This window comes from Lampetra fluviatilis, chromosome 50 (assembly GCF_964198595.1).
Source record: "Lampetra fluviatilis chromosome 50, kcLamFluv1.1, whole genome shotgun sequence".
NCBI classification, from domain to species: domain Eukaryota; kingdom Metazoa; phylum Chordata; class Hyperoartia; order Petromyzontiformes; family Petromyzontidae; genus Lampetra; species Lampetra fluviatilis.
In genome coordinates, this window is record NC_136324.1 from 4,109,450 (window position 1) to 4,132,980 (window position 23,531).

General features: G+C 57.3%; 1 protein-coding gene across 1 annotated transcript; it reads left to right on the forward strand.

The window, feature by feature from the left end:
- Positions 1 to 6,202: 6,202 nt before the first annotated feature.
- LOC144948637 (uncharacterized) lies at positions 6,203 to 23,525 on the forward strand. Its single transcript, XM_078878257.1, has 4 exons — positions 6,203 to 6,784; positions 13,104 to 13,341; positions 16,505 to 16,568; positions 21,908 to 23,525. The coding sequence occupies exons 1-4, from the start codon at positions 6,739 to 6,741 to the stop codon at positions 21,947 to 21,949; spliced, it is 390 nt and encodes a 129-aa protein (XP_078734383.1). The 5' UTR covers positions 6,203 to 6,738; the 3' UTR covers positions 21,950 to 23,525.
- Positions 23,526 to 23,531: the final 6 nt, after the last annotated feature.

Genomic DNA, 23,531 nt, shown 5'->3' on the forward strand with positions numbered 1-23,531 from the left:
GCCCTGAATATTATTTTTGTGAGGTTCGGTTTACCGAAAAAACCTAAGAATATGAATCCTTGCAGTCACGAAAGCTTCAAATCTAGAAATAGATATCTGTTTATATGATTGTGGTTTTGGTTGTACTTTATTCATCCCTAATATCTGCCATTACATACAATGAAATAAGAAAAGGTAAAAAAAAAGCAGAGCAATGTAATACAATACACTATTAGACATTATTGTACAAAATAAATCAAAAGTCCATCCCATGTGTTAGTGAATGTTTTAATATTTTAGGCAGGAAATTCGTTTTTACATTTAGATAGTTTTTTCTGTGGGGGGGGTGACCCCCTGGAAGATTTGGTCCCCCTCAATGTTGACTACATGGCTACGGCCTTGCCCCCCCCCACTCCTCCACCTCTGATCTCTGCACCTGGTGGGTTCAGTGATGACGTCATCCTGCTCTATTTAAGACCGGAAGCAAGTGGAGGGCTTCACTAATCTGGCAAATCGCCTGATGATGCTGGATGTAATTACCAGCGAAACGTCGTACTACTCAATTTGTAAATGTTGTGGATTTACTCTCCAACACACCGGTGGGCTGACGTAGTCACTAATTGGCGCGTTTTGTTTACGTGACAAATCCCTTGCTGATTGGCCGTGTCGGGTGGTGGAGGGGTTACGACACATTTATACTTGTATTATGAAATTTTGACTTAAAACTGTCGTGACTGCAGGAATTCATATTCTTGGTTCTTTCGGTAAAGTCACGTAGATAAAAAAAATTCAACGAAATAAAATAAATTCAAATGTATAACAATTATTTATTTTATTACTTTAAGTTAATTTTCTATCTACGTGACTTTACTGTATTATGAATGATTATAATGAATGGATTATATTGTTCACGACAACCTACCACCTGCTTAACTGATGTTAAACTTCTTTCGCGAGGTGGCACGCAAACCGACCGCGCTCACCAGAGGTACGGGTTGCGTGGGGGAATGAGAACACACTCAGCACGACAAGAAGCAGCTCTGAAGACATGAGTCCGCGTATATCGACGACATTACTCACTGATACGCAACGCGATATGAGTCCCTGACTAACGCAAAACGCACACAACCCACTAATACACACCGTCAAACACGTAACCGCGTGGTTGGTGTTCGTGTTTCGGGATGACCTTTTGGGAGGCTTGCATCTTGACCTTTTTTGCTCGTTTGATCATGGAGTTACATTTGACCTTTGTGATTTCATTTGGGTGCTGTGCGTGTTGTCACTTAATGGGAAATGTCGCAGTGTGTCTCAAAATATCACCAACAGGAAAGACGGCCCAAATCTCACGATCATACACGCGAAGACGGCCCCAATCTCGTAACACAATCTCACCAGGACAGGTTTTGATATTCGTGAGCTGGAATCGAACTCGCGTCGCCGGTCTTCGTAGCGCAGGGCGCTAACCGCTACACTACCGCTCCCCGCACGTAAAGACAAAGATCCCCCGTGTAGCCTTAACAGACTATAGGGGCAATTGCTGTTAGCGAGCACCTATGAAGGCCAGCACGGCACACGAGGGGGCGGGTGGGCCAGTACCACGCCTGGCCGCCTTTGTCTCCCCAGTGGCAATGCTTTCACACCGAACCAGGTACTCAATTTGGGCTGAGTCGACCTAGGGGAGGCCCAGGACCGGTTCAGATAATTGTCACCGGTGTTGGCCGTGAGTGGGAATCGAACCGGGTCACCAGGTTCGTAGCACAGGGCGCTAACCGCTACACTACCGCTCCCCACACACACACGCACACACTCTCACAGACACCCCAAGGCGACACAGGTGAGGGAGGCGTTCACCTTGGAACATTCCATTCCTCGGGAGGGGAGGGGAGGGGTGGACCGGGTCGCAACCACTGCCGTGCCATGCACCGCAGGGGGGGGGGGGTAACCATGGCTACAGTGGCAGGGAACATCACGTGACTCGGGGGGACGCTTTGAGTCGAGTAGGGCTAGGGTCAGGATCAAGGTCGGGGTTAGGGTTAGTGTCTGTGTGGTGAGTGTGGTTAGGGTTAGTGTCTGTGTGGTGAGTGTGGTGTGTGTGGTTAGGGCTCGTGTCTGTGTGGTTAGGGTTAGTGTCTGTGTGGTGAGTGTGGTGAGTGTGGTTAGGGCTCGTGTCTGTGTGGGGAGTGTGGTGAGTGTGGTCAGGGCTCGTGTTTGTGTGGTGAGTGTGGTGAGTGTGGTTAGGGTTAGTGTCTGTGTGGTGAGTGTGGTGAGTGTGGTTAGGGTTAGTGCCTGTGTGGTGAGTGTGGTTAGTATGGTTAGGGTTAGTGTCTGGGTGGTTAGGGTGGTGAGTGTGGTTAGGGCTCGTGTCTGTGTGGTGAGTGTGGTTATTGTGGTTAGGGTTAGGGCTCGGGTTCGCGTATCTTGGCTAATAAATCGTGTTGCCACCTGTCCGGGTTTTACGCGGACAGCACGCAGGAATTGGCGTCTGTGTTCGGCGGGCAGGAACTGATTTGTACCAAGATCTGGTAACGGGCGTTGCGTTAATATTTCTCTTAAGATGTCGCACTGTTCCGGTAAGAGACCTAGGGCTGATTGATACAATTATGTCCGGGGTTTGGTCTACAACGGAAAAGGCGGAAACTTTACGCACAGCGCAAGCTACAGGGGGCAATCCTTCCAATTCTGCGGAACGAATTCTCTCTCTTGAGATGGGGGGGGGGGGGGGCGATGTCGTTGTCTTGATGTCACGTACAGCAAGCATCCTGCACCGTGACCCTCCATCGCAGGGCCGCTTGGGAGGTCATCCCTACGCGGCGATTTATCCGGTCTCAGGCACTCGGTTCGCTCCTCGCACCTACCAGGGCAGATGGCAGCGTCAGGCAAAGCCACTCACGAGGGGAAGGGGTGGGGTGGCTAGGGGATTAACAACTTCCAACCTCTTGAGGTGTTCTAGATTTGAAGCTTTCGTGACTGCAAGGATTCATATTCTTAGATTTTTTTCGGTAAAGTCACGTAGGTAAAAAATTAAAATTAATACAAGTTAAATAAAAATAAAATAAAAATCACGACGTTTCGGAGGCAACACAAGCTTCCGTCTTCAGGTGGAACCGTCACAGCACCTGAAGACGGAAGCTTGTGTTGCCTCCAAAACGTCGTGATTTTTATTTTTTATTTTACTTTTATTAATTTAAATTTTTTACCTACGTGACTCTTGAGGTGTCTCATTAAAGATGCCCCCACACCCCTTCTCCTTTGTCCCGTTGCGTGGATGTTGCCCGGGGGCTGAGTTGATTCTCCCAAGATCGCACAGAACGTGTCGAGAACAAATGTGGCGGGCCTCACACGTGAAAGGAATCGTTTCAGGACAAATATTAAATCCCGCGTAGCCGTCAATCGGCTCCCGGGGGAAGTGGCTGTGAGGGAGCTACGGCCAACGCGACACACGAGGGTGACCAATAGCACGCCCAGCCACATTTGTATCTGTAGTGCAGGTGTGTAAACGCCGTGCCAAGTACGCATTTTTTTAAGGCTGGGTCGACCTAGTATAGGCCCAGCACCGGTTGGAATATTCGCCACTGGTATTGACCGTGAGCGAGACTCCAACTCGGATCACCGGGTTTGGAGCGCTGTGCGCGAACCGCTACACTTACCCCTCCATGCAAATGCAAACATCCCCCGTGTAGCCTTCACAGACTTTCGGGGCAAGTGCTGTTAGCGAGTGGCAAGCATCTAGGAAAAGCCGGGCACGGCACACGAGGGGGGTGGGTGGCCACAGCAACCACGCTCGCTCTCAACGTCTCTCGAATCTCAAACTCACAGACACATACACACACTCACCCAATCTCATACACTCACAGCCACTCTCAGATAATGGACAATGACACACCACGCGCTCTCAGACAGTTGCACAACAGTCGCAAGAGCAGTACGTCTTACACAAAGACAAAGATCCCCCAGGTAACCTTGGCATACTTTTAGGGCAAGTGCTGTTAGCGAGCACCTGCACACGAGGGGGTGGGTGGCCAGCACCAGGCCCGGCCGCATTTGTCTCCCAAGTGGCGATGTTTTACACACCACACCAGGTACTCATTTGAGGCTGAGTCGACCTAGGGGAGGCCCATGACCGGTTTAGACAATCGTCACCGGTGTTGGCCGTGAACGGGAATCGGTCTTGGGTCGCCGGGTTCGTAGCGCAGCGCGCTAACCGCTATACTGCCGCTGCCCACACACACACAAAGACGCCTCTTACACTGACAATTGCACACAGCTTACATTAAAACTCCCACACTCACCCACACACCCACAGTCTCACCCACTCTCCCACAGTCTCACCACACTCTCCCACACACCCACAGTCTCACCACACTCTCTCAGTCTCACCACACTCTCTCACACACTCACCCACACTCTCACAGTCTCACCCACCCGCTCTCCCAGGCCTCAACCACACACTCTCACACACTCACTCACCCACACACCCACAGTCTCACCACACTCTCTCACACACTCAACCACACTCTCTCCCACACTCACCCACACACCCCCAGTCTCACCACACTCTCTCACACACTCACCCACTCTCCCACACTCACCCACACACCTACACTCTCACCACACTCTCTCACACACTCACCCACACTCCCAGGCCTCAACCACACTCTCTCACACACTCACCCACACTCTCACAGTCTCACCATACTCTCTAACACACTCTCTCACACACTCAACCGCACTCTCTCACACACTCACCAACACTCTCACACACTCACCCACACTCTCACTCACTCTCACACTCAAACACTCTCACACTCTCTCACTCACCCACCCACTCTCCCTAGGCCTCAACCACACACTCTCACACACTCACCCACTCTCTCCAGGCCTCACCCACACTCTCTCACACACTCATCCACTCTCCCACACTCACCCACACATCCACACTCTCACCACACTCTCTCACACACTCATCCACTCTCCCACACTCACCCACACATCCAAACTCTCACCACACTCTCTCACACACTCACCCACTCTCCCACACTCACCCACACATCCACACTCTCACCACACTCTCTCACACACTCACCCACTCTCTCCAGGCCTCACCCACACTCTCTCACCCACTCACCCACACTCTCACCACACTCTCTCACACACTCTCACCACACTCTCTCGCAGTCTCACCACACTCTCTCGCAGTCTCACCACACTCTCTCACACACTCACCCGCTCTCCCCAGGTCTCAACCACACTCTCTCACACTCTCTCACACACTCACCCACACACCCACACTCTCACCACACTCTCTCAGTCTCACCACACTCTCTCACACACTCACCCACACTCTCACAGTCTCACACACTCTCTCACACACTCACCCACACTCTCACACACTCATCCACACTCTCACACACTCATCCACACTCTCTCACACACTCACCCACACTCACCCACACACCCACACTCTCACCACACTCTCTCAGTATCACCACACTCTCTCACACACTCACCCACACTCTCACAGTCTCACACACTCTCTCACACACTCACCCACACTCTCACACACTCAACCACACTCTCTCACACACTCACCCACACTCTCACACACTCATCCACACTCTCTCACACACTCACCCACACTCACCCACACACCCACACTCTCACCACACTCTCTCAGTATCACCACACTCTCTCACACACTCACCCACACTCTCACAGTCTCACACACTCTCTCACACACTCACCCACACTCTCACACACTCAACCACACTCTCTCACACACTCACCCACACTCTCACACACTCATCCACACTCTCTCACACACTCACCCACACTCACCCACACACCCACACTCTCACCACACTCTCTCAGTATCACCACACTCTCTCACACACTCACCCACACTCTCACAGTCTCACACACTCTCTCACACACTCACCCACACTCTCACACACTCACCCACACTCTCTCACACACTCACCCACACACCCACACTCTCACCACACTCTCACAGTCTCACCACACTCTCTCACACACTCACCCACACTCTCTCACACACTCACCCACTCTCCCCAGGTCTCAACCACACTCTCTCACACACTTACCCACACACCTACACTCTCACCACACTCTCTCACACACTCACCCACACTCTCTCACACACTCACCCACCCACTCTTCCTAGGCCTCAACCGCACTATCTCACCCCGCCCACGGAAACGAGGCTGATGTGTGTCTCATTCCTCCCACTTGACTCTCGCACCGTACGCCACACAGCCGCACGCTCCGTGCAACTCCACAAACGCACGCGAAGGTAGCCACAGACAGACAAGTCGAGAAGCCAGACAGACGGACTGCTTGATAGGCAGGCAGACAGGCAGGTAGACTTACAGGCAGCCAGTCACACCGACATTTGACAGATAAGACAGGCACACGAGTAGACGGCTTAACAGGCAGCCAGGTGTCAAGACAGTCATTTGACAGGCGGACAAATAGTCAAGTTGACAGTCAGACTAACAACACGGCCAGACTGACTTCTGACAGATAGACTGACGGGTAGACACGTAGACAGGCAAACTAACAGGCAGCCACACAGACAGACAGGCAGGCAGACAGTCCTTGTGTGTGTGAGAGAGAGATTTAGTGAGCGTGTGCGTGACCTATGCTGCTGGAGGCTGCGCATTGCATTCCTCGGCTGTGCGGCAGAGAGAGAGAAAGAGCGGCTCGTTTACAGGTGAGCCCAACCGCTGAGTGGCGGCGATGAGGCTGTACCTCGCCAACAACACACAGAACCGCACCTCCGAAGGTAAGAGTTGGACTCCTGCACCCTGGCGGTTGATGTTTGTGGACTGTAACGAAGAGCGATGGGTTATCCACGAACCCCTTGGTAGTGTTCGTGTTATAATTGTTTTTTTTACCCTTCTATCTGGCAACAAAACTGACACCTTTTTTACGAGGAGTCATGTTTGCATAGACCACAATACCTGCAGTCATAATGCAAACAAAATACACAACTCTGATAATGTGTGCACTGTCCTTGAAGTTGATTGGTCCACACCCGAGACAGCTTTCCTTAGAGCCTAGTCTCACATGGGTTGCCAGATAAAAGGGTAAAAAAAACAATTATCATATTTTTTACTGGCAAATGAGGTACCAATGGAGTGTTTGTGTTGTGTGTGAGTTCGATTCCTGACCACGGCGGACGGGAGCGGTGGTTGTCCGATACAGGTTCCGTGCCACCACTAAGTCGACTCAGCCTTGATTGAGTGCCTTCTGCGGGGATGTGGAAACATCGGCACCTGGGAAACAAAGGGGGTTGGGGAGCGGTTCTGGCCACCCACCTCGTACTGACCTTCCGAGGTGTTGCTGGCTAACAGCACTTGACCCGAAGGTCACGGGAGGTCTTTGTCTTTGTATGTGTTCATTATATCTATAATCTGGCGACGTTAAACCTCGCTCGCCACACAGTTCCTGTATCGTAAAAAAAAACACGTGGCGACTGTAAATCTCGTGACCGAACGAGTGTGTGAACTCAGTCGCGTGACTTGCGTGTGTCTGTGTGTGTGTCTGTGTGTGTGTATGTGTGTGTCTGTGTGTATGTTTGTGTGTGTATGTCAGTGTGTATGTGTGTCTGTGTGTGTATGTGTCTGTGTGTATATGTGTGTGTGTGTATGTGTGTGTATGTGTGTATGTGTGGATGTGTGTGTATGTATGTATGTGTATATGTGTGTGCGCGCATGTATGTGGGGAGCGGTGGTGTAGCGGTTAGCGCACCACGATAACTTAGTGACTCCCAAGTTTGATTCCCGCTCACGATTATCTGAACAGGTACTGGGCATCGCCTAGGTCGACTCAGCCTCAAATGAGTACCTGGTGCGATGTGCAGTAAACATCGCCACTGGGGAGACAAAGGCGGCCGGGCGTGGTGTTGGCCACCCACCCCATCGTGTGCCGTGCGGGCCTTCATAAGTGCTCGCTAACAGCACTTGCCCCAACAGCCTGCTAAAGGCTACACGGGGAAAGGCTACACGGGGGAACTTTTTCTTTGTTTATCTGTGAAAGTACCGCCGTGTGTATGTATGTGTAGAGTCTGTATGTGTGTGTGTGGGTGTACGTTTATGTAACGTTGTATGCACGTTGTGTGCACGTTATGTGCGAGTGTGCGTTGTGGGTATGCGCGTGTTAATGTTATTGTGCGAGTCATCACGCACAGGGAGCGGTGGCGCAGCGGTTAGCGCGCTGTGCTACAAACCCGGCGACCCGAGTTTGATTCCTGCTCACGGCCAACACCAGTGACGATTATCTGAACCGTTCCTGGGAGCTCCCCTAGGCCGACTCAGCCTCAAATCAGTACCTGGTGCAGTGTGTAAACATCGCCACTGGGGAAGAGACAAAGGCGGCCGGGCGTGGTGCTGGCCACCCACCCCCTCGTGTGCCGTGCCGCGCGTTTGATAGGTGCTCGCTAACAGCACTTGCCCCAACAGTCTGGTTCGGCTACACGGGAGATCTTTGTCTTTGTGTGAGTCATCACGGCCCTTGATTGAATTGTGCCTGCGGGCAGGGAGGTTGCGCGGAGTGTGGAAGGAGTGAGATGGTGGGTGGAGTGTTGCGTGGGGGAGTCAGGTGATGAGAGGGATGATGGGGGGGGGGGGTAACGAGGGGGGTGATGAGAGGGGTGACGAGGGGGGGTGATGAGGGGGGTGATGAGAGGGATGATGAGAGGGATGATGAGGGTGATGGGAGGGATGATGAGGGTGATGAGAGGATGATGAGGGGGGTGATGGGAGGGATGGCGAGTGAGGTGGTGTGGGCTTGAGATGCTGAGGGAACGGAGCCTTGCGGCAGTAAACCTGCCCGGGCAGCTTCGCTTCTCCTTGACGAGGTGAGGGTGGGGGTGGGGTGAGGGTGGGGTGAGGGTGAGGTGAGGGTGAGGTGAGGGTGGGGTGAGGGTGAGGTGAGGGTGGGGTGAGGGTGGGGGTGGGGTGAGGGTGGGGTGAGGGTGGGGTGAGGGTGGGGTGAGGGTGGGGTGAGGGTGGGGGTGGGGGTGGGGTGAGGGTGGGGGTGGGGTGAGAGTGGGGGTGAGGGTGGGGGTGGGGGTGGGGTGAGGGTGGGGTGAGGGTGAGGTGAGGGTGGGGTGAGGGTGGGGTGAGGGTGGGGGTGAGGTGGGGATGGGGTGAGGGGTGGGGTGAGGGGTGGGGTGAGGGGTGGGGTGAGGGTGGGGTGAGGGTGGGGTGAGGGTGGGGTGAGGGTGGGGTGAGGGTGGGGGTGAGGTGGGGATGGGGTGAGGGGTGGGGTGAGGGGTGGGGTGAGGGTGGGGTGAGGGGTGGGGTGAGGGTGGGGTGAGGGTGGGGGTGGGGGTGAGGGTGGGGTGAGGGTGGGGGTGAGGTGGGGATGGGTGAGGGGTGGGGTGAGGGTGGGGTGAGGGTGGGGATGGGGTGAGGGGTGGGGTGAGGGTGGGGTGAGGGTGGGGTGAGGGTGGGGGTGGGGTGAGGGTGGGGGTGAGGGTGGGGGTGAGGTGGGGATGGGGTGGGGTGAGGGGTGGGGTGAGGGTGGGGTGAGGGTGGGGGTGGGGGTGAGGGTGGGGTGAGGGTGGGGTGAGGGTGGGGGTGAGGGTGGGGGTGAGGTGGGGATGGGGTGAGGGGTGGGGTGAGGGTGGGGTGAGGGTGGGGGTGAGGGTGGGGTGAGGGTGGGGGTGAGGTGGGGATGGGGTGAGGGGTGGGGTGAGGGTGCGGTGAGGGTGGGGGTGGGGCTGAGGGTGGGGTGAAAGTGCGGTGCGGGTGGGGTGAGGGTGGGGGTGGGGGTGATGGTGGGGTGAGGGTGGGGTTGAGGTGGGGATGGGGTGAGAGATTGGGTGAGGGGTGGGGTGAGGGTGGGGTGAGGGTGGGGGTGAGGGTGGGGGTGAGGTGGGGATGGGGTGAGGGGTGGGGTGAGGGTGGGGTGAGGGTGGGGTGAGGGTGGGGGTGAGGGTGGGGGTGAGGGTGGGGTGAGGGTGGGGGTGAGGTGGGGATGGGGTGAGGGGTGGGGTGAGGGTGGGGTGAGGGTGAGGGGTGGGGTGAGGGTGGGGTGAGGGTGGGGTGAGGGTGGGGGTGAGGTGGGGATGGGGGTGAGGGGTGGGGTGAGGGTGGGGTGAGGGTGGGGGTGAGGTGGGGATGGGGTGAGGGTGGGGTGAGGGTGGGGGTGGGGGTGAGGGTGGGGTGAGGGGTGGGGTGAGGGTGGGGTGAGGGTGGGGGTGAGGGTGGGGGTGGGGGTGAGGGTGGGGTGAGGGTGGGGGTGGGGTGAGGGTGGGGGTGAGGTGGGGATGGGGTGAGGGGTGGGGTGAGGGTGGGGTGAGGGTGGGGTGAGGGTGGGGTGAGGTGGGGATGGGGTGAGGGGTGGGGTGAGGGTGGGGGTGGGGGTGGGGGTGGGGTGAGAGTGGGGGTGAGGGTGGGGGTGGGGGTGGGGTGAGGGTGGGGTGAGGGTGAGGTGAGGGTGGGGTGAGGGTGGGGTGAGGGTGGGGGGTGAGGTGGGGATGGGGTGAGGGGTGGGGTGAGGGGGTGGGGTGAGGGGTGGGGTGAGGGTGGGGTGAGGGTGGGGTGAGGGTGGGGTGAGGGTGGGGTGAGGGTGGGGGTGAGGTGGGGATGGGGTGAGGGGTGGGGTGAGGGGTGGGGTGAGGGTGGGGTGAGGGGTGGGGTGAGGGTGGGGTGAGGGTGGGGGTGGGGGTGAGGGTGGGGTGAGGGTGGGGGTGAGGTGGGGATGGGGTGAGGGGTGGGGTGAGGGTGGGGTGAGGGTGGGGATGGGGTGAGGGGTGGGGTGAGGGTGGGGTGAGGGTGGGGTGAGGGTGGGGGTGGGGGTGAGGGTGGGGGTGAGGGTGGGGGTGAGGTGGGGATGGGGTGGGGTGAGGGGTGGGGTGAGGGTGGGGTGAGGGTGGGGGTGGGGGGTGAGGGTGGGGTGAGGGTGGGGTGAGGGTGGGGGTGAGGGTGGGGGTGAGGTGGGGATGGGGTGAGGGGTGGGGTGAGGGTGGGGTGAGGGTGGGGGTGAGGGTGGGGTGAGGGTGGGGGTGAGGTGGGGATGGGGTGAGGGGTGGGGTGAGGGTGCGGTGAGGGTGGGGGTGGGGCTGAGGGTGGGGTGAAAGTGCGGTGCGGGTGGGGTGAGGGTGGGGGTGGGGGTGATGGTGGGGTGAGGGTGGGGTTGAGGTGGGGATGGGGTGAGAGATTGGGTGAGGGGTGGGGTGAGGGTGGGGTGAGGGTGGGGGTGAGGGTGGGGGTGAGGTGGGGATGGGGTGAGGGGTGGGGTGAGGGTGGGGTGAGGGTGGGGTGAGGGTGGGGGTGAGGGTGGGGGTGAGGGTGGGGTGAGGGTGGGGGTGAGGTGGGGATGGGGGTGAGGGGTGGGGTGAGGGTGGGGTGAGGGTGGGGGTGAGGGTGGGGGTGAGGTGGGGATGGGGTGAGGGGTGGGGTGAGGGTGGGGTGAGGGTGGGGGTGAGGTGGGGATGGGGTGAGGGTGGGGTGAGGGTGGGGGTGGGGGTGAGGGTGGGGTGAGGGGTGGGGTGAGGGTGGGGTGAGGGTGGGGGTGAGGGTGGGGGTGGGGGGTGAGGGTGGGGTGAGGGTGGGGGGTGGGGTGAGGGTGGGGGTGAGGTGGGGATGGGGTGAGGGGTGGGGTGAGGGTGGGGTGAGGGTGGGGTGAGGGTGGGGTGAGGGTGGGGTGAGGTGGGGATGGGGTGAGGGGTGGGGTGAGGGTGGGGGTGGGGGTGGGGGGTGAGGGTGGGGTGAGGGTGGGGGTGAGGTGGGGATGGGGTGAGGGGTGGGGTGAGGGTGGGGGTGAGGGTGGAGTGAAGGTGAGGGTGAGGGGTGGGGTGAGGGTGGGGGTGAGGGTGGGGGTGAGGGTGGGGGTGGGGTGGGGGTGGGGTGAGGGTGGGGGTGAGGGTGGGGTGGGGGGTGAGGGTGGGGGTGAGGGTGGGGTGGGGGTGAGGGTGAGGGTGGGGGTGAGGTGAGGGTGGGGGTGAGGGTGGGGTGAGGGTGAGGGTGGGGGTGGGGTGAGGGTGGGGGTGAGGGTGAGGGTGGGGGGTGAGGGTGAGGGTGGGGTGAGGGTGGGGGTGAGGGTGAGGGTGGGGGTGGGGTGAGGGTGGGGGGTGAGGGTGGGGTGAGGGTGAGGGTGGGGGTGGGGTGAGGGTGGGGATGGGGGTGGTGAGGGTGGGGGTGAGGTGAGGGTGGGGGTGAGGGAGATGGAGGGATGGAGAAGAGGATGGAGGGGGGTGCGAACCAGGGATTCATTTTAGCCGCGTCCATCCTGGTCGAGAACACATGTCGGCGAGAACTTAATTCCTGGAAGATTGATGCGAGGGGTGAGCTCAAGCGAGGGTAGGCGGGGTGGGAGAGAAGATGGAACTGATGGAGGGAGGCATTAAACGAATTGATGAAGACAGGGAGAGATATCTGTAGGGGTGGGAGACAGAGTTTCAGAGGGAGGGAGGCACGGGTGGAGAGAGAAGAGAGAGTGTGAGGGAGGGAGATTGAAGGAGGCGATGGAGGGAGGGTTAGGGGACGACTCGAGGCGCGAGATAGATTCAGCCGATAACGACGGCGCTTGGCAGAGCCACGGGTCGGGTGACATCACGCATCGAGGAGGAGGAGGGGGGGGGGGTCACGGAAAGTTGTCGAGACGCAGCTTGTGGGTTCATCGCCAGCCAGTCAACCCATGGCACCAAGCCGGCTCTGTGTCTCGCGACACTCCCATTAATGAGCACCTGGTGCGGTGTGTAAGCATCAGCACTGGGGAGACAAAGGCGGCCGGGCGTGGTGCTGGCCAACCCACCGCTGTACCGGTCTTCAGCGGTGCTGCTGCTACAGCAGGTTCTTGTGTGTTGAGTCTTGTTGTCCTTCCCCGTACCTCCGATTAGTACGGTTGGCTACGTGCGGTGCGAAAGAAGTTCAACAAACAACAACAACACTAACGTCACCACGGCGCCCACGCGAAAAGTGTCCAACGCTCGCTGGCAGGAGGTCACGGGACAGACCCCAGCGGGTGCCGTGGGTTGACCGACAGAGGTTCTGCTGGCTCGCCGATGCAACGCAACAACGCACGTACATTTGCCCCAACAGGCTGACAAAGGCTATTCTGGGGGGGGGATCTTTGTCTTTGTGATTCCGCAGACGAAGTCGGATCCGAGAGGCCGCCAAAGCCGTCGCCTGCCCCGAATAAACCCGGAGTCCAACCCCCAGTGAAACCCAAACCCCCGCGCCCATCAAAGCCCCCGTGCCCAGCCGGGACACCGACGGCCCCCCACGGCACCCCGACGGCCCCCCACGGGACCCCCCCGGCGCCGCTCGCCGTGCGGAGGGAACTGGAGGAGCTCCGCACGCAGTTGGAGGTGCACGGCAGACAGAGAAGGTGTGGACGGGGGTGGGTCCAAGAGGGGGGGGTGGGGGCAGGGGGTGGGCGATTGGGGGAGGGAGTGGGTGGGTGGGTTGTTGAGAATATACATTGAATGTTTTTTTGTTGTCATTTTTGCTATGGACCAGCAGCTTGCCGCGTAAACGTCATTCTGTCCCGGTCTCCTTCCCTCCAGTCAGCCAGCAAAACTTGCTCCCGAATATCGTGCGATATGGGGCCCAGGCTGACCCCTCCCGCCTCCCGCCCCCCCCCCTCTCCCCATTCCTTCTCTTCGCTCTCCCGGTCCACTCTCCGTGCGTCACATCCTTGACTCCACTCCCCTTCGCGTGGTGGTGGAGCCCCCGGGTATAACGAACAGGTTGCCACGTTCATTAGAGTTAGCCAGGGTGAATAACGGCCGAGCGTTTGCCATCATCGGCTGTCGGTGGTGGTGGTGGTAGTGGTGGTGGAAAAACAGTAACGGCGAGTCCTCGCCGAGTGCACGGCCGGTGTTCAGGCTTGTAACGCCGTTCTCGCTCGAACGCCGCTCTCTTCCATGGGGGAACACTTTTTGCACAACGCGGAATGCACACGCCGTTATAACGAGGAGCACACACAGCTATAACGCGGAATGCACACGCCGTTATAACGCGGAACGTGCACCGTTATAACGAGGAACGTGTTCCGTTATAACGCGATTTCTGAGCGGTCGATAATGAACTACTTTCTTGAGCTGCACGGCTCAGCGGTACAGCGACACAGTAACGCGGCGATGCACCCTCGGTGATTTGTCCCGCCGTCTCTCTGGGCGCGTGCACGTAGTAGTAGTAGCAGTCGTACATCGTATCTCGCCAAACTTGACCGTTACATTATTTTCAGGGGCAAACGTTTTTGCGCATAGCGGTGCACTTTTCAGGAAGCGCATCTACTACCGCTACCAGCGTGTTCAACGAAGACTCGCTGTGAAGGGAAGGGATGGAAGGCGCTCCCCCACCCCCCCCCCCCCAAAACTACAGAGAGGCCCCCCCCTGGCCCCCCACGTAGCTGGGTAACTCAGAGGTCTGAACGTTGACGAGGACACGCCGTTTGGAAAGGTCACCGAGCGAAGGGGTCATCATCTGAACACCACCTCCACCCCCCCACTGCCAACTCTGAACATCAAAACGTGCAACTCCTCGCTCGTCGCAGTCCCCCGTGGTGCGTCGACACACAGAGACCCCTAGACTCACACAGAGACCCGTAGACTCACACCGAGACCCGTAGACTCACACAGAGACCCGTAGACTCACACCGAGACCCGTAGACTCACACAGAGACCCGTAGACTCACACCGAGACCCGTAGACTCACACAGAGACCCGTAGACTCACACAGAGACCCGTAGACTCACGCAGAGACCCATAGACTCACGCAGAGACCCGTAGACTCACACAGAGACCCGTAGACTCGCACAGAGACCAGTAGACTCGCACAGAGACCCGTAGACTCGCGCAGAGACCCATAGACTCGCACAGAGTCCCATAGACTCACACAAAGACCAGTAGACTCGCTGGGGGGGGGGGGGGGTGAGCCCCCCCCACACCTCTCCTGCAGCGCCTCCGATCGTCCCATGAACAGTAAAGGTCACGAGCCATTCGCCGCCCACGCCCTCCGCTAGCCCCCCGTCCTCTCACCAATATCCCCGCTAGCGCTCCGTCCCCCTCTGCACCACAAATATCTCGCTCTGCGTGCGGCCGCCTCTCCATCCTCTCGCTTTCAAAGCCTCCCCTTGTTTTTTTGCCATTCATGATTTATGTATAAGGGTGGGGGGATAGGGCGGGCGGGGGGGGGGGGGCATGGGGGGGATGGGTGGGGGGTATGAGAGTGGGGGGGGGGGGCAGTTGCATCCTGCCGCGCCGTAATTGGTGAGCAGCGCGACTGCACTTCCAGCTCAGAGGTCGCCGGTTCGATTCCATCTCGTGGAGAGGCAGTTGAAACGTCGACGCCAGTCAAGTGAAAAAAAAATCTCCACCCACAGCCATCCATGGGGGGCGGGGTGCGGGCCCCCCCGAAAACGCGGGGCCCGGGGCAGTCGCTCGGATTCGCCGTACCCCCCTAGAGACTTGCTCTGCCTCCGCCCGCCGTCTCTGTCCGCCCAGGAGTTTGTCGATGGGTTCGCCACAGCGAGTCTGCGATCGCGGCATCTCGCTCACGCGCGTGCGGCGGGGTAAAGTGTGGGTACACGCACCAACTCCGCCAAGCCGCTAACCGTGGAATGGTCCTGACTGTGCAGGCAGCAGCAGCAGCGATAGCGGCAGCGAGGGTCGGTGGATCACACGCACACAGATGATGCTGTTGTGAAACTCCCTTCTGGCCGTGGTCACCTGCGAGGAGGCCGTACCCTGGCTGTGGCAGGAGAAGGCGCTGGAGCAACGTGCGGACTGATATATACTGATATATATGTCTGTGTCCCTTCCATACGGGGATAGAGCGTTGCCCCCTCGCACGTGCGGGGTTTTTCCGCGTGCTCCGGTTTCCTCCAATTTGTGTAATAAACACGAGTCATTATTAACGGGGCTGAAAACATCTTTAGAATGACAACGCAACAGTAGCAGCAACGTGGCCCTCCTGAACACGTACACCTACGACTCTCGTATTCATACGCACCTCCGATGAGCACGGTTGGCTGTGTACGGTGCAAAAGAAGTTCAACACACATTCATTATTATATTATTATCTCTCGAGGGAGAGGAGGAGGGGCAGGGGGAGGAGGAGGGGGAGGAGAAGGAGGGGAGGAGGTTGGGAGGAGGATGAAGGGAGGGAGGAGGAGAGGGGGGAGGAGGATGGAGGGAGGGAGGGAGGAGGAGAGGGGGGAGGAGGAGGGGGAGGAGGGGAGGAGGTTGGGAGGAGGATGAAGGGAGGGAGGAGGAGAGGGGGGAGGAGGATGGAGGGAGGGAGGGAGGGAGGGAGGAGGAGAGGGGGGAGGAGGAGGGCGGGAGGAGGAGGGGAGGAAGAAGGAGGGGGGAGAAGGAGGAGGGGGGAGGAGGACAAGGGGGGGAAGGAGGAGGAGGAGGGGGGGAAGGAGGAGGGGGGGGAGAAGAGGGGGCAGAAAGAGGGGGGGGAGTAGGACCCTTCTATCCAGCAGTGGCGTTACACACCGCAGGCCTTGAGCGTGTCTCCCCCCCCCCCGCCCCCCACCGTAGACTCGACGTGGCCCACGCGACGCGGACGCTGCAGGAGGGACGCCGCTCCCTGGATTCGCTGTGGGTGAGTAGCCGTGCCTGCGTCTCCTCGGGTCACCGTCCTCATCGCGGGCTCGTCGGCGGCCAGCCACGTGGGCCCTGGAATCCACAGAGACGAAGTCACCAACTCGTCCTGTAGCTCGTCAACGGACTGATGGGGCGAGTGCAATTCGCGAGCAGCAGCACCGACGAAGGGGTGGGTGGCCAGCAGCCACGCCCGACCGCATTTTCGTCTGCCCAGTGGTGATGTTTAGGACACACCGCACCGCGTGACTCATTTGAGGCTGAGTCGACCTAGGGGAGGCCCAGGACCGGTGTTGGTGACGCGCGGGCGGGAGTCGGGTTCGTGGCGCTGGGTGCTAATCGCCACACTACCCCCTCTCTCCACACACACGACCGATGATGCTGCATGTAATTACCAGCGAAACGTCGTACTCAGATTGTGAATGGAGGAGATGGAGCCACGGTAATGAGCTCGCGATGCGCGCACCAAGGGGGCTGGCTGGATCGCTACGTCGTGCGGTCCGCGAGCGATGGTGGAGCGAGGTGTGCGGAATCGGGAGGAATCGGATGAGCTAATAAAGCTCCAAATTTTTTTTCTCACCGATATCCAGCAAGTTCCAACAACAATTACAAAAAAAACGACAGGAGCGCAAAATAGAGAACAAGCTAAAGCAAGTCACTAAATAAATAATATACGCAAATAAATACATTATATAAGTCAGATTTATTTATGCAAGCTTGGGCAAGGCAGCAGGACAACAACAGTCGCAGACCACACCAAGATTCAGACAATGAAGTGACAACTTAAAATCGCACTGTCGATGCAACGGGTCACGATCATCCAGCAGCGGGTCGAGCGTGGCCGACGTTGAGACAAATCGGCCGCGCGTCGAAATCTCGGCCCTGCTCCTTTGTCTGCAAAGCGGTCAACGTTGGATGAACGTTGCCCTGACGTTGACCCAACGTTGACCCAACGTTGACCCAACGGCTCCAAACGCATGCCAACGTTGGATCAACATTGGGCCAAGGGTTCCAATCGCATTCCAAGGTTAGAACAACGTCGGCGTCCGAGAAGAGACGGAGCGAGGAAATCAGCTCGCGCGTGCAGGTGCTGGGTGGATCGTTCCATCGGAGGATCGTCAGAGATGGTGACGGCTTGGAAAGGGCCTTCATCCAGCAGTGGACTGATGATGACTGATACTGATGCTGCTGCTGCTGCGACTTACATTACTGCCGCTGCTTCTTCCACTGCTCCTGCGAGTGCCGACGATAATGACACAATACCAATCCCGCTCCGGGCCCTTTGCAAACATTGACTCATTACCCCAGGCGGAATAGGCTCTCACGCCTCCTTAAGTGAAGGCCACCACCACCACCACGACATCGCGAGAGAGCCAACGGCAATGAGCCCCCAGCGCTCCGAGTGGGACCGCCACCGCGACCTGCCCCGACCCCCCCAGGGAGATTTCAATTTACCACAATTGTTCGGACAAATCGCTGTGAGCTCCGTTGGGGTTGGGGGGGGGGGGGGGTTGAGGGGGGGGGGCGTGGGCTCCCCCCTCCCCTCCCCGCCCGCTGTCCATGGACCCTCGTGCGCAATGAGCTTCGTCTCGTGCGCCAACACCCACACACCCAACAACAACAACAACCGCCATTCGCCACTAAGTGGTGGTGACGTCACCACGACGCTTGTGCCAGGTCATGTGCACCTTGAGGCCACGTGAAGTGTCGAAGGCCCGCTGGCAGGAGGTCACGGGGCAGACCCAGGTGCCACGGGTCGACTGACTGAGATGACTGAGATAACTGGCTGATGCACCACCTGTGCCCCCTACTGTGCCAACTTGCTGTGCTTTAGCCACCCGGCGCTCCGCTCGTTGTTGTGAGCGTCGCCCCTCCGCCCTCCGTTGTTGTTGGAGGGCGACTGCCTCCAACTGCCCAGTAGCGTCCTTCACGAGCCTCCTCCACTGAGGCCGATCTTGACACCGCTGGTACCAGTCATCGGCAAGTCCACCCCAACACCCAGACTCACACACCCACACTCACACACCCACACACCCACACACCCACACACCCACACACCCCAACACCCCAACACTCCAACACTCACACACCTCTTTTTTGGCGAGCGGCGGTCGCGTGTGGTGCGTGGAGGAGGGGAGTGGAGTGAGATGAGAGGGGAGAGGTAGGTGAGTGCGTGAAGGAGGGGAGTGGAGTGAGATGAGAGGGGAGTAAGAGGCAGGGTGGATGATTCCATGGGGGATTCTGAAGACGTTGATGCAGATGACAATTAATAACACTGGCACCTCTGACCCAACTCAGGAATTGGGTCATTAGTATTAATGAGCAATTACAACTCATTAATATTAACGAGCTACACAATGATCCTGTCATCACCACCACCCCTACTGTCAATCACCAACATATTGCTATACCCGCGCGCCCTTCCAACTCCGAAACCTCTCACCTCATCACGTCGGCTCCCGCTCGCAGTGGAGACCACAATCACTTCTGTTGTCCTCTTGAGACACATGTTGATGGGGGGGGTGGGGGAGGGTTAGAGGGGGGGGGGGTTACTTGTTCATCTCTTGCCTCTCGTGCTCCAAGACGCCACTGTCTTGGAGCTCACAATTCAAGTCCTTTGTGTCGTGACGCAGAGTGGTGCTGCTCAACGTGGCCGAGTCTGCGACGGATACGATATTACGAGTGCGGGCTTGCCCGAACTCAGTAGCACTCGGTATAAAAATTAACCCGTAAAAACAAAGTTTTTCACTCTAAATCCTTTATATGCGTGGCGGCTAGAGTCCTCTCGTCCTCTGGCTTGAGATGGCTGCCACCTATGGGTCAGATGAGTGTCTGCCAGCATTAAGCAATTGGTAATTAAATATTTTAAAAAAATTCCCTAAACAGTGTACAATTTTGGAAAAAAAATTTCACGAAAATTAATTGTCACGCACAACGAGTCTGTGTGGAAAATGTCAGCTCGATTGGATCACGGGAAGTGGGTTAAAAACGACCGAAAGATTTGCACGGTTGTAAGCAAGCAAGCACGCAAGCACGCAAGCAAGCAAGCAAGCGAACTTAATATAAAGGATTTAAAAAATAGATATTATTATAATTTTTGTTAAAAATAATTCTCAATACTTATTTATTGTTCGGGGTGGCGGTGACGTACAAAAATCAGTTCTCGCGATGTCGCAGACAGAATGTGGCTTCAACCTTTTGAATTGCCGAGCAGTTTCACGAGGACGCGCTGTGTGTGTCACGCCGCACCAGGGCACTGGCAAATGCCTCCACGTGATGGTCAACCCAGCCATGCCCGTGTCTGGGTGTGCGTCACGGTGCCAGCCGCGATAGGCGCTCGCAAACATCACTTGCCCCTAACAGCCTATTATTAAGGCTATGGGGCCGTCCATAAATGACGTCACGCACCTGGGGGGGGGGGGGGGTTGAAAAATGTGACGTCACATCAAAATGCTCAACTTTAAATAAATATAGACAACACGTTCTACTTCATTAATTCGACTTTTTTTTATCAATGTTTTTTTTTTGGGGGGGGGGGCAGAGCTTTGTGACGTCATATTTGAGGGGGGGGGTCTGACTTTTTGTGACGCCGTGTGACGAAGGGGGGGGTGGGTCAAAAATCGTCCAAAATCGCGTGACGTCATTTATGGACGGCCCCTATAAACCGGGGGGGCCGGGGTGGGATCTTTGTCCTGACACGTGTTTTGAGCGTCTTTCACACCGCACGTGGCCTTAACTGAGTGCCCGGGTGGCGGTGTGTAAACGTCACCACTGGGGATACAAAGGCGGACGGGCGTGACGCTGGCTACACCACCCCCATCCCCGTCACGCGGCGTGTTGGCTTTGAGAACTTTAATGGAGAGCGGTGGGTTCTGAATGAACCCGTGTGCGTGTGTTTGTGCGTGTGTGTGAGACATTTTAAATTTTGGGGGGGGGGAGCGGTAGTGTAGCGGTTAGTGCGCTGCGCTACGAACCTGGCGACCCGGGTTCGATTCCCGCTCACGGTCAACACCAGATTATCTGAACCGGTCCTGGGCCTCCCCTAGGTCGACTCAGCCTCAAATGAGTACCTGGTGCGATGTGTAAACATCGCCACTGCGGAGACAAAAGCGGCCGGGCGTGGTGTTGGCCACCCACCCCCTCGTGTGCCGTGCCGGCCTTCATAGGTTTTCGCTAGCAGCACTTGCCTCTACAGTCTGTTAAGGCTATACGGGGGATCTTTGTCTTTGTTGTGTGTGTGTGTGAGAGGGAGAGTTCACAAACTGATGCCGATCTTCTCGCTGTCCTCCCGCCACCCTGGGCCTCATCTCGCTCACCGCTCCCTCTCGCTGCTTGCCCCCTTACACCTGGAACAAGCTCCCTCTCGATTTGAAGCTTTCGTGACTGCAAGGATTCATACTCTTAGTTTTTTCGGTAAAGTCACGTAGGTAAAAAATGAAAAAAATATAAAATATAATTTTAATTTCATTTTTTTACCTACGTGACTTTACCGAAAAAACTTAAAGAGTATAAGCTCCTTCTCCACGTCCGACTCTCTCTCTCTCCTCACCTCGCTTCTCTCTATTCGTACTGCCCTCGGGGCCCCATTCCCGTCCTATTCCGTCACCCCCAAACCAGCGCACCGCCTAACGCCCTCGATGCCCTCCCATTGCTCCTCGCTTTCTCCACCCGAGTCACGATCTGACCCCCCATCCCTGATCCTTGTTGTTTGTGTACCGTCGTCAGCGAGCATTGTTAAGCGCCCTGGTGAAAGGGCGCTTTATTAATACAAAATGGAACAGAATGGATTCCTGACCAGGGCGAACGGCAGTGGTGATTATCCGAACAGGCTCTGTGCCACCACTAAGTCGACTCAGCCTTGATTGAGTACCTTCTGCGGGGGTGTGGAACAAAGGCGGTCGGGTCCGGTTCTGGCTACCCACGTCCTCGTGTGCCGTGCCGACCGTCTTCGTAGGTGCTGCTCGCTAACAGCACTTGCCCCAGCAGCCTGTGTAGGCCATGCGGGTGACCTTTAACTCTTTGTGTATGTGCGTGTGTGTGTGTGCGTGTGTGTGCGTGTGTGTGCGTGTGTGTGTGTGCGTGTGTGTGCGTGTGTGCGTGTGTGCGTGTGTGTGTGCGTGTGTGCGTGTGTGTGTGTGTGCGTGTGTGCGTGCGTGTGTGCGTGTGTGTGTGCGTGTGTGCGTGTGTGAGTGTGTGTGCGTGTGTGCGTGTGTGCGTGTGTGTGCGTGTGAGTGTGTGTGTGCGTGTGTGTGTGCGTGTGTGTGTGTGCGTGTGTACGTGTGTGTGTGCGTGTGTGTGTGTGCGTCCGTGTGTGCGTGTGTGCGCGTGTGGATCTTGCAGGTGGAAGTGGCTAAGCTCCAGAGTAGCCTCCAGGCGCCGTGATTGGGAGAAGACACCAACGCAGGGGGATTGACAATCTCAAATCGCACCAGAGATGTATCACCTCCGGGGGGTGGGGGGGAGGCGCAGGAGGGGTGGGAGAGTTGTTCACACCAATAATTATCACGTCAACTCGCTATCGCCGAGAGAGAGGGGGGACTCAGAGGTGCCAGGAGGAGGAAGCACAGACGAGTAGCCAGGAAGACAACAGCAGCAGCAGCGGCCTTCGCCACAGCGAGGAACCGACGACAAATTCCCACGCTGCCCCCCCCATCCCCCCACCCTGCCCAAGCTCTGCCGTCCTCTATGTGTCAAGGTGCTATCGGACAATTAATGAGAGAACCGGAGCACCCGGAGAAGACCCGCGCGTGCGAGGGAGCAACGCTCTATCCCCGTGCGGATGGAGGCAGATGGAGTTGATGGCACCGCTTGGCGTCTATCGCCTTCTCGTGGCGAGCCGGCGGTGTGGCGGCAACTCCTCGACGGCTCCCCGCGGGAAGGGAGTTTCACAACAACACCACGTGTCTGTGTGCGTGTGTGTCATCCACCAACCCCTGCTGCTGCTGCTGCTGCTCCTGCTGCTGCTGCTCCTGCTGCTGCTCCTGCTGCTGTTGTTGCTGCTGCTGCTGCTGGGTTGTGGGCAGCCACGTGCGTGGCCACCTCCACCCGCGGCCATCGCCAGTGATTCATTTCATCCGGTACGGTCCGGAACGGTGCGTTCGACGATTTATTTGGGCAACTGAACATCGGTTCTCACATGTTTAATTATTACTTAAAACGACGTGTTCGTACGACCATAGGGATATCGGGTACAGCAGTATAGGCTTCGTACGGATAGGCAACCATTATATTTCTAGTGGTAGTGCCTTACACCAATAACCCCTTCTCCAAGCCAGGCAGCTAATCAGCAGTGTCCACCCACTAAATGGTTTGTATGGTCTCCACAAGACGTTGTTTGCTCAACATTGAATACGAGCTCTCTCTCTCGCTATCGCTTGCACCCTGGGCAAAGGTAAAGATCCCCCGTATAGTCTCAACGGACTGCTGGGGCAAGTGCCGCACCTCCGACCAGCACAGTTGGCTGCGTACGGCGCGATGGAAGTTCAACTTGCATACAAGCACGCGTCAACGTGCACCTGCGCAGCTCGGCACGGCCTCCCCTAGGTCAGCTCAGCATTAAATGCGTACCCGAATACGTCAACATTGTGGACGGTGTGGGGGAGGGGTCAGTGGTGTGGGCCAGGAGTTTTCACAGCACAGACCCCCAACGGTCTTCTTGGTTCTTTCCGTAAAGTCACCTAGAAGGGAAATGATAAAATAATAAAAATAAAACAATACAATTCTCACGACGTTTCGTTGCAACACAAGCAATCACCATCACTTAAAAAACACATTTGTTGCTGTGGTTTTCACACCTGATGATGATTGCTTGTGTTGCAATCGAAACGTCGTGAGAATGTTATTGCTTTATTTGTATTATATAATTTCCCTTCTACGTGACTTTACCGAAAGAACCAATAATATGAATCCCTGCAGTCACGAAAGCTTTAAATCGAAACCCCAACGGTCTGTTGAGGCTACCCAG

Excerpts from the sequence above, each read along its gene's own strand:
- LOC144948637 (XM_078878257.1), top strand. The coding sequence starts at position 6,739 with ATGAGGCTGTACCTCGCCAACAACACACAGAACCGCACCTCCGAAG. Across the intron at positions 6,785-13,103 it reads ACAGAACCGCACCTCCGAAG|ACGAAGTCGGATCCGAGAGG; the intron begins GTAAGAGTTGGA and ends GTGATTCCGCAG. Across the intron at positions 16,569-21,907 it reads GCTCCCTGGATTCGCTGTGG|GTGGAAGTGGCTAAGCTCCA; the intron begins GTGAGTAGCCGT and ends TGGATCTTGCAG.